This window comes from Dromiciops gliroides, chromosome 5 (assembly GCF_019393635.1).
Source record: "Dromiciops gliroides isolate mDroGli1 chromosome 5, mDroGli1.pri, whole genome shotgun sequence".
In the NCBI taxonomy this organism is placed as follows: Eukaryota; Metazoa; Chordata; class Mammalia; order Microbiotheria; family Microbiotheriidae; genus Dromiciops; species Dromiciops gliroides.
In genome coordinates, this window is record NC_057865.1 from 219,953,056 (window position 1) to 219,964,326 (window position 11,271).

Below are 11,271 nucleotides of genomic sequence, written 5' to 3' on the forward strand. Positions count from 1 at the left end.
TGATGGTCAAAGGCCAAGGACCCATAACATTTTATTGTAGACCATACTCCTATGTTAGGTCACCAACTTTCTATAGGAATTACATCTGCCAAACACAGAGTCCTAGCTTACTTATCTCTCCAGTACCAATATTGCATATTTAATACCCCCATTTACATGGCCTGAGAGGGAAGGTGGCATAGTAGCTAAAGGGATGGCCACCTTGGAACCAGGAAGACCTGAGTTCCAGTCCTGCCTGTGACACCAATTACATTACTATGTTGAAGTCACTTAACATCTCATTGCCCTAAGAAATATAAATTGTGGGCTAACTTATATACCCTGCCAAAACTCGAGATCATCAGTGGAGTGTGTGGGATGGGGTGGGTTGAGGAATAAAAGAGGGAGAGATGGAGGGAAGGAGTGAGGGAAGGAGGGAGTGTGCTGGTAATGAAAGATGTGAGCAGGAAAGGATTGACTGCTTATGAGCCTAGGGTGGAGAAGGATCAGTCCTCCAGATCTGTGATAAAGCCACCAATTTATCACAATGATCCATGTGGGAAACCCTGAAAAAGACTATTGAACCAATTTAAGGGTTGTGATATGCCTGACATTTCAAGTACACCATCCTGACTCATCATTCCACATTGAGAGGGAAGGATGCTGGTCACAGCTCATTCAGGAAGATCGTGAGGTTCCACCTAATCTGATATAGGCTCAGGTACCTCCAGCCTCTTCCCTATTTCCAACCCCTGTGTATATCGATCTAGTTTCAGGGTATCACCCTCCTACTTAGAAAACCACTGTGAAGCCCTCTTTTCTACAACATACACAAAACCAAGATGCAGTATATCATGCAGCAGTTTATTGAAGAACAGAAAGATAAAGAAGAGAAAGGGCAAAGGCTCATCTTCAAGACACAGGACTGTGCTGGGATTGGAAGTGGAGACGGAATCCTAATGGGAGAACCCCAACTCATATCACAGAAACCTCGGATTTGGAGAGGACCTGGGAGGTCATCTAGCACAATCCATACATGAAACAGAAATCTCTTCTGCAACATCCCTAACAAGTAAACATGCAGATCAACCTCTCCCCCCTGTGCCTTAGCCCACCAAGATCCTGAGATGCATTATGGCTCTAAGCCCAAAGGAGACTCATCTCTCAGACTCTGCTCTTGATCCACAGGACAGGGAGGAGAGCAGGGAGCCAGGACAGCGGATAAGCCTTAATACTTGGTTGTGGAGCGTTGGCCGCTGCTGATGGTGGTCTGGACAATCCTGGTTGAAGATGAGCTGCCACTCCCTCCAGAACTCTGGCCAATGGTGACTCTTCTGCTTCCAGTCTGGGAGTTCTGGCCTCCACAGTTGCTGGAACCAGAGCCTGAAATGGTGCTCCCTCCAGTGCTCTGTCCACCTCTGCTGCCTCCACTGGAATGGCCTCCAGAAGCAGTGCTGGTGCTAGTGTTGCTGACCACAGCTGCAGAGAGGACAGATCAGTAGTCACCCATGCCCCGAGCTGGCCCCTAGCTGGCTGGAAAAGTAGCCCCATAGTCATGAGCATTGGGGAGGGGGCAGTCATGGGACCGAGGTATAGGAAACAGGAAACAGACCTTTGAGATCTGAGAAAGGAAGCAGCAACCCAGCCACATCTCCAGGATAAAAACAGAAATGGACTCAACCAGACTTGAATCTAGACATCAGGGTTGGGGGACAGGAATAAGGGGAACTACATTTACAAGGGATTAGTCATCAAAAATTTCCTAAAAATGGGAAGGGAGAAGAGCCCTTTCAAATCTCTCCACACCAAGGTTGGAGAATTCCAGGTGAATCTTGAAAGTATAATCCTATCTGAGATTCGGGAAGATCCAGAGTTGGCCTCAGATGACACCTTGCCCTGGGTGACTTGGGAAGTCAACCAAAAGGCTGTGATTCCCTTTGGACATTTCAAAACTCCAAACCTCCTCCTGAGGATGGAATTTAGCTGCCTTAAAAAATTAAAACATTGAGGGAAGGATATGTGGATGAACTAGCTGTGTAGCAAAGCTATGCAGCCTGGAGGAGAATAACATTTCAATTAAACAAAAGTAAGGGAGTAAGATACTTACAAATACACACAGTGTTTTGGCACTCCCCAGACATTCTGTTTGGAAAAGGAAAGCAAATATCAGGAGAATAGAAAATTTAGTGGGAGAAGAACTAAATACTGGCCAGACTTGGCTCCTAAAACTTACCAGAAAGAGGCAAAGTGGTATATTAATGTATATTATATACATAATACATACATTATAATATATTATGCATAGCATAGTATAATATGTTAGGTATTGCATATAATTTATTATATATTGTATATAATAATATATTACATATATCATCATATATAATAATACGTATTTATATAAAGAACCTTAGAAATGGAGATAGAAGACCTGGATCCAAATCCTAGTTCTTATATTTACTGACTTTATACCTACTTCTTTTTTTTTTTTTGGTGGGGCAGTGAGGGTTAAGTGACTTGCCCAGGGTCACACAGCTATGTAAGTATCAAGTTATCTGATGCTGGATTTGAACTCAGGTCCTCCTGAATCCAGGGCCGGTGCTTTATCCACTGCGCCACCTAGCTGCCCCTTTATACCTACTTCTTAGGGTTGCTAGGAGGAAACACTTTGTAAAATATTTTGTATACATGAGCTGCTATTATTGTGATGACAATCCAGGAAGTGGGTAATAGAGATGACTGTTTTCCAAAGCTGAGTTTCAACCTAGCATCCTTTGCTGATATCTCACCTGCACTCCTCACTTTCCAGGAGCTTCCTGTAGGTGGCAATCTCAATGTCCAGGCCCAGCTTGATGTTCATCAGCTCCTGGTATTCCTGGAGTAGGTGGGCCAGGTCCTCCTTAGCTTGCTGCAAGGCTTCCTTGAGCTCAGCCAGCTTGGCCTGGGCATCCTTGAGAGCAAGTTCCCCACGCTGTTCAGCATCAGCAATGGCCGTCTGCAGGTTGGTGTTCTTTGGAGAGGGAGAAGGGAATGTGAGGTCCTTGCAGCAGCCCACTTGTTCCCTTGTTTCTGCCCTCTGAAAGAACCTGTCGTCTATGTAGTTGGACAATCTCCCTCCACCATCCCAGGACCAGCCTGGATAGTCATTGGGGACCAGCCTATTCCAGCTGTTGGCAGCTGACCAGAGTGTATATTTCAGAGGCCATTTAAAAAACTATCCTTGTACATCTTTTCAGGGAGAAGCAAAGGCATCCATGGGCCCAGGTCCTAGAAACTCTGTCCTATCCTGGTAAAGCTATAAGAACATTGTTCCACACTGAAGGCAGGAGGGAAGGGAGCAATAGTAACAGGGGACCCAAGCTCCCCTCCAACCCTATACCCACTGGCTATCACATGGATTATCCCTCAAGCATAAGGCTCCTCCCTCTGAAAGTTCTTCCCAGGGGCCGGGGAAATCTGTCCAGCTTGCTGAGTCCAGGCTGGGGTCCCATGGCTGTCAGAGAGGGACACCTACTTAAGCATCTGAATCTCTGACTTGGAAGGAGCTGCTTCCTACCTGCTTCTTGACACTTTCTATCTGAGCCTGCAGTCTCTGGATCATCCTGTTGAGCTCAACAATCTCACTCTTGGTGCTCCGCAGGTCATCCCCATGCTTGCCAGCTGTGATCTCCAGCTCCCCAAGCTGAAGTGGGGAAGGAGAGTTAGCTTCAAGTACTCAGAAACAAGAAGAAAGAGAAGCAGGGAAGAAACTGATTGGATGAGGTCCAGAGATATCCACGCTGGAAGTGGGAAGGTCACAATCACAAAAACAGGCACATACTCACCCCCTTAAGATCTAAAACAATGGATCTTGAAAGCCCTAATTGGAGACATTGCCCTTCCCTCTGCCAACCTTACCTCCAAATTTCCTAGGGAAATTCACCAATGGTCGGGAATTGGGGGTGGGAAGGGTTAAGAACTATTCTGTTCCCTCCAAGCTGATGCTATGAAATCATAAGCTCCTTGAAGGTGGGTTCTGTTGATTTTCAGCTTTGAATACAAAGGGCATAGCAAGGGCTTTGTGCTTTATAAAAGCCCAGGACCCAAAACAAGGAAGATGGTATTTCTGCTGTGCTTGGTCACATGTGAAGCACTGTGCCCTGGGTGCCCCATTTTAAGAAGGATGATAACAAATGGGAGCTCACCCAGAGGACAGTGAAGGAACAAAAGATCGTGCCCAAACTCAACTATGGAAGGAACTTGGTAGGGAAAGGGCAGAGAAGGGAAGGGGAGGTTATCCTTGAGATTTAGAGAGGGCAGGCTAACTGTCCCCAAGGATTTGCAAGACTGTTGTGTGGAAGAGGAAGAGGCTGGTCCTATACAACAGAACTAGGAGCAGCAGGAAGTTTGGTACAGTGCAAAGGGTATGGGATTTGGACTCAGACGACCTGTGTTCAAATCCCAACTCTGTTACTTGAAGGCCTGTATGACCTTAACTTCTCTGGACTTCAGTTTCATCATTTGTAAAAATAAAAGAGTTGGACTCGATGACCTTTAAGGTCCCTATTGCAGAGAGGTAAATTTTGGCTCCATATAAGGGAACTCCCTCACAAATAGAGCTACCCAGCCTCAGGAGGTAGTAAGTTTCCCTTCACACCATGTCTTCCAATGGAGGCTGGATACCATCTTGTTAGGGATTTTGTAGGGAAGATTTTGTTTAGGGGGAGGTAGCCCCTCTCAGAGGTGGACCTCTGAGGTCCCTTCCAACACTGAGATTGCATACTTCAGTGAAATGTTTTACTAAAATTGAATTACTAGTGTTTTCTGAAAAGGGGAGCAGAAGGAGCCACATAAGTGATGTCTGAAGAGGAGATGGGTCTTGGAAAAGAGAATTGGTGGTGCTTGAGCAAATTTGGGGTCTTTGCTCACCTTAGTCTGGTATAGGGCCTCAGCATCCATCTTGCTTTTTTGAGCCATCTCCTCAAACACAGCTTTGGCCTCGGCAATGATGCTGTCCGGATCCAGGTTTCGGTTGTTGTCCATGGAGACAATCACAGATGTGTCACTTGTTTCTGACAACACCTTGGCATACTCCTGTGTACACAGAGGGGACAGTTCCCTTATCATGCCCAACTTTACAGGACATTTTGAAGGGGTTTTTTTGTTTGTTTGTTTTTTAGTGAGGCAATCGGGGTTAAGTGACTTGCCCAGGGTCACACAGCTAGTAAGTGTTAAGTGTCTGAGGCTGGATTTGAACTCAGGTACTCCTGACTCCAGGGCCAGTGCTCTATCCACTGAGCCACCTAGCTGCCCCTACAGGACATTTTGAACCACATCCTGGCAGGAATGTGCCAGGGCACAGAACACAGATGGAAAACAAAGTTTTAACTCAAAGGAGCAGAGGCAAAAAGGAGGCCAAACAGTCATCTTAAAGGAAACCAAGAAGCCAGTGGGGTTACTGACAATCTGGCTAAGAACTCAGGGAAATGATCTGTGCTCAGCCTGGCCCCTAATCACTGTAGGAGGGATTGACCTAGAATTCTACCTGGGGAGACCCTAAGAGTTTGGGCTGTAGGTGCTCTGGTTGGGGGAAGGAAGAGCTCAGGAGATGGAGTGAAGAAAGACAAAAAAAATAGGCTAAGGGGGTAATTTTATCTCACCTTTCTAAAGCCCCTCTGGGTTTGCAAAACGCATCAGTGTCAAGTAGAACTTGAACCCAGATCTACTACACCATTTTATAAAGGGGAGAAGTTGGGGAAATATGGGAAGAGCTCTGACAACTCTTTTCATCCAGGGATCTTTATAAGGGACTTGCAAGCCCTGATTTAGTTGAGAATGAGGATGGTTCATCATCTAATTTATGGGGAAAGCATTCCTCAACTACTCTACCACCCAGTCACCCAGTGCCAGGGTGTACCACCCTCCAGAAGGGGCACGGAGCCTTACAGCTTCATAGAGAGCCTTCAGGAAGTTGATCTCATCTGACAGGCTCTCCGCTTTGGCCTCCAGGTCCACTTTTGTCATGTAGGAAGAATCCACATCCTAGGAGAGATCATCATAAAGCCGTGTTATTAGGGTGTTATACATATTATTTGATTGGATCTCATAGCAAGGCCATGCTAGTTGGGTTAGTATGTGTCTTTTTGCCCTACTTTTTTTTTTTTTTTTTTAGTGAGGCAATTGGGGTTAAGTGACTTGCCCAGGGTCACACAGCTAGTAAGTGTTAAGTGTCTGAGGCCGGATTTGAACTCAGGTACTCCTGACTCCAGGGCCGGTGCCCCACCCACTGTGCCATCTAGCGGCCCTGCCTTACTTTTACTGATAAGGAAAGTGAAGCTCCAAGGATATTGAATGACTTATTTGAGGAGGCATAAGTGGTCAAGCCGGAACTCTCAGGGACCTTAGAGATCGTAGATAGAGAGCTGGAAGGGACTTCAGAGACCAGCTCTTCCAGCCCTTCATTTTACAGTTGAAGAACCTAATGTCCAGAGAGGTTAAACTATTTACTTGACCAAGGCCACACAGGTAGTATCTGAGGTGAGATTTGAACTCAGGTCCTTGGACTCTACCAGTGACTATTCCATTGTACTACAAGATCATCTGGTTCCAAACATCTCAAGTCCTAATGTCTTGAAACCATTAGCCTTTGCAAAGAATATCACAATCATTTCTTCTGTTACAATATTTATAAATATAATTGAGACCACATAGTTACAATTATAAATATAAATGGGACTTATATTCTGAAGAGCTCAAAGCAATGTGGAAGATGCTGAGCTTGACCAGGGATACTCCAGGGGTAGCTCACATTAATCCATTCAGAATCATGGTGCCAGGCGGTGGTATTCCTGATCCAAAGCATGTGCATCCTGGATTAGTACAGTGCCTGGTGCATAGTAGGTTCTTAATAAATGTTTGTTGACTGAGTGAGTGATTGAGGCACTAGAAGGACCAGCCTCAGTGTTTTCATTTCTCCCCACTTTAGAGAAACCTCTGGTCCTTTCCAGAGACCATAACAGAGCAAACAATTAATTCTAAAAGCTTCACCTGTGGCATTATGGGAATTAGATCTACCCCTTGAGTCAAAGTTATTGAGTTCTGCCCATTGGGTCCATCCCAGCCCTAAAACGTTAGTCACATTCCCACCTTCCTTCAGTTCCCCACCACACCCCACCAAACCCAGACCTCTTTGGCCTCCTTGCCCAGTTTACCTTTTTCAGCACCACAAAATCATTCTCAGCTGTGGTTCGCTTATTAATCTCATCTTCATACCTGCAGGAGAGAGGGAAAGGGGTGGAGAAATGAAAGGAGTGGAGAGGGAAGGATAAAGGAAGAGAGAAAAGAGAAGGGGACAAAGGAGACAACAAAAAAGGAGAGGAAAGAAAAGAGGGGAGGAGAAGACAATGAAAGAGAAGAAAGGATAGCTCAGGAGAAGAGAGGACAGGTCAGGACAGGACAGGACAAGACAACAGGGGAGAGAATACGGGATAGGACAGGAAAGGACAAGAGAGGACAGGTTAAGAGGGAAAGGAGAGGAGAGAAGAGACTTAGCTCAGTGAAGCTTTGCATGAGTTGTATTTACACTAGGCAAGGAAATTTCCATACTAGCACTTGCATCGATGTCCTGGGGCTGGGTTTTCAAGTCTGTCTTTCAACCCCCTGACACATGAAAAGTATAGGATTATTATCTGGGTAATTCAGACAAAACCAGGCTTAGAAACAGATTCTTTGAATCATCAGGCCCCTAAAAGTTCATTTGATACACACCACAGGACCTCTAATGCCTCTTACATCTGCTCTCCAAACACTTAGGCACAAGCTTGCCCATTCCCTCATTCCGGGATTTTCCTTTAGCCTATATCCTTGTTCAGGCTGGTTCTTCTTCCCTCTCTTTTCTCATGTGCTCCCAACTGCCTCCTCCTCATGCTTATGAGCTCTTGGAGTGAAAACTTATTTTTTAATATTCTCCTGAGCCAAATAGAATTAGGAAAGGACTGTGTCTACATTGTTCCTCTCCTACCAATTCCCACTGTACCTGCCTCACCTTGTACCTCCCACCACTACCTACCATCCTCACCCCAAATGCTTCCAGATTAAACTCCTGGTACCAACTCAGTTTACTCTATTTTCTTTATCCAGCTTAACCTATTTTAGAACTCTGCCCAGGTGTCCCAAGGTCAACCACCGCCACTGTCTGTGTCTGTCATGAGCATGGGCTTTTCTCCTCTGTCAGACTGAGAATTCTCTGATGGGAGGATTTCAGTCACATTCCTCTAATTCTATTTCTCCCTGATGTAGCAGTCTTCTTTTCAAGGAGAGGGAACCATGTGGGATTTTGTTTGAGATTTTGGAGGGTGGAGGGTTGGACCAGAGACCTCCGATTTCAGAGGCAGATTGGTAACTTCTCTAATGTACATTCTTAGAGAATTATCTGGGGGTACTTAGAAGTTAATGGTAAAATGTTCCCACCACTAGTGTATGTCAGAAGTATAGCTTAATTCCAGGTCTTCTTGATACCAAGCATGCTCTTCTATCCACTCGAGGTACATTGTACACCCAAGGAAACCAATATACAATGTCAGAAAGAAGTTTGAAATCATGGCGTCCTAGAGTTGGAAGGGCCCTAACAAATTACAGAGAACAACCACTCCCTGAAACATCAGTCTTTAACAACATCCCCAGCAAGTTGTCTCACATGCTAGTTCTTGAAAATATGCCACTTCACCAGGGGAATTTGAAATCAAAGCCTCCTTTGCTTCTAGCCTGAGTCCTACGAGGAGCTTGGAAATAAGGATAGAATGTATGCCCCATTTTAAGGTCTCATTCATCATTTGATGGGAGCCATGAGCACTTCCTTAATTACAGAAGCAGATGACTGTCCCTTTGGCTGTCTGTGTCACTCACTTTTTCTTGTATTCTTCCACCAGGTTCTGCACAGTATTCAGTTCTCCCTCTAGGCTGCTTCTCTCCCTGAGCAGTCCATCCAGGTGGGACTGGAGGCAGTTGATGTAGGACTCAAAAAATGGCTGCAAGTTATTGGAACTGGAGCTGGAGCTCTCTGTCTGCTGCTGTAGGAAGCACCACTTGGTCTCTAGGACCTTGTTCTGTTGCTCCAAGAACCGAACCTATAACCCAGTAAGAAAAAAAAATGGTTGGGTAACCCCAGCTCAAGTCACTGCCTCCCAGGGATCACCAGACCTACAGTGTTAATTTTCAAGACATTCTTGAGCCCAAATCCAAGAGAAGTGGGCTCCATCATCCTCTACTTCCAAACCAATACATGGGCGAGAATACTCACCTTGTCGATGAAAGTGGCAAATTTGTTATTGAGGGTTTTAATCTGCTCTTTTTCTTGGGTCTTTACCACCCCAATCTGGGGGTCAAGCTTCACGTTGAGGGGCTGCAGGAGACTCTGATTGATGGTCACTTCTTGAATACCAAGAGGAAAACTCCCAGAACAACCAAGACCACTGGATCCACCTCTGATACCACTGAATCCTCCTCCAAAGCCACCAGTTTTACCTCCGAAGCTATAGGATCCTCCTCCAAAACCGCTGCCCATTCCTTTTCCACCAAAGCCACCACTCTGGCCACCACAGAAGCTGGGCCCAGCCACACTACAAGAGATCTTCTTGTTTCCTCCCAGGTTATACATGCTTCTGCTGCCAAAGCCTCCACCCATCATGGCACAGGCAGTGGCCATGCTCATCCCTCCTGATCGGGAGACTGATTTGGATCTCCTAGAGCTGGTGTGGCTCTGGCTAGAGACTGTGGCAGAGCATCCACTGAAGCCCTTGCTGGCCTGGGATGACCGAGTGGACTGATGACTCAGCATTTCCTTAGGATGGAGGAAGACACCAGTTGGGTTGAGAAGCAAAGGAAGAGCAAGAACCTACTAAGACAGCGGACTGAAAAGTCCCTTTATATAGGGCCCCAGAGAGTCAGCGAATTAACGTGGAGCATTCCTGGGCTTTGTTCTTCCGACAAAATAAGTCAATGGCTCAAATAAGAAGTGCACCACTGCCCTCATCGCCAACTCCCCAACTGAGTGCCTTTTCCCCCCCAATTAGTTTTGGTTTGTCTCCACCAAACTTGAAATTTGTAGGCTCCCCTTTGATGGGTAAACTTATTAATTGCCAGGACCTGGCCCAACCCTAGAGCCTCAAGGCATCAGCTCCTTAGGAGGCAGATTCAATTAGGTGACTTGTGTCTTACTCCCTTCCTCAGGAACCTGGTTGGTCTATTCCCATCACTCAGTCGTTGACCTGATAGAGCAGGTTCACAAGAGAACTTGAGATGCTCTGAGAACTGGGAGGAGGAAAAAAGTAGAATCCTCCTTAAGACTACTCCCCCAGGAAACATCAATAATGTTTACATTGCTATCTCACCTCAATGGCTGACAAAGCATTTTCCTATGCGCAACACTGTGAGGTATCTGGTGCAAGTTCTGTGATCACCATGGCTACAGGGGAGAAAACAGCAGCCCAGGGAGATTAAGAAACTTGAGCAAGGGCACACAACTGGTAAGGAGCAAAGTTAACCCAGGTCCTCTGATGCCAAAGCCAATACTTCTCACTGTGCAACAGGGGTAGCAACTTAGCCAGGCTCAATATAGTCAGTAAATGCTGGGATGCAAATCCTTATCTCCTGACTCTAAGTTTAGCATCTTTTTTTCATTCAACTCCATAGTTTGCATACCATCCCCCAAAGAAAGAACTAGATAACACATTCAAAAGTGAACCAAATAAGACTTTTTTTTTCACCTTTCCAAGTGGAAGAGAGAATAGCTATGGACTGGTAGATCAGAGTACTCCATGCTTTCCCCAAGTAGTCATTTCAATGAATTCACCATTGAAATCTGTTCATCTGAAAATCATCAGTACTCACCACAGTTCAGTGGGGAAGGAAAGGAAGGAAGGAAGGAAGAAAGGAAGGAAGGAAGGAAGGAAGGAAGGAAGGAAGGAAGGAAGGAAGGAAGGAAGGAAGGAAGGAAGGAAGGAAGGAAGGAAGGAAGGAAGGAAGGAAGGAAGGAAGGAAGGAAGGAAGGAAGGAAAGGAAAGGAGAGAGAGAGGGAGGGAGAGAGGGAGGTCAGTCTACATAATAGACATTAACAGTTTCATAAATATAGTTGTCTCCTGATCTACAATGTATATTAAAAATGTTCATTTTATAAAGTGTTTGCTAAATTCAGATTTTTTTTAAAGAAAGCACTTTTTAGCAAAGTACTATATCTTAGAAGGAGTGTTTTGATTCTGAATGTGAAATCTAAAATTCTCAATATGGTTAATGATTCCAGAAGTAATCACATGCCAG

General features: G+C 45.5%; 1 protein-coding gene across 1 annotated transcript; it reads right to left on the reverse strand.

Annotated features, from left to right (window-relative positions):
• Positions 1-1,207: 1,207 nt before the first annotated feature.
• On the reverse strand, positions 1,208-9,793 carry LOC122728419 (keratin, type II cytoskeletal 2 oral-like). The gene is made up of 9 exons (XM_043967034.1): positions 9,257-9,793; positions 8,863-9,083; positions 7,170-7,230; positions 5,905-6,000; positions 4,888-5,052; positions 3,536-3,661; positions 2,769-2,989; positions 2,087-2,121; positions 1,208-1,458 (listed from the first exon to the last, which is right to left on the reverse strand). The coding sequence occupies exons 1-9, from the start codon at positions 9,791-9,793 to the stop codon at positions 1,208-1,210; spliced, it is 1,713 nt and encodes a 570-aa protein (XP_043822969.1).
• Positions 9,794-11,271: the final 1,478 nt, after the last annotated feature.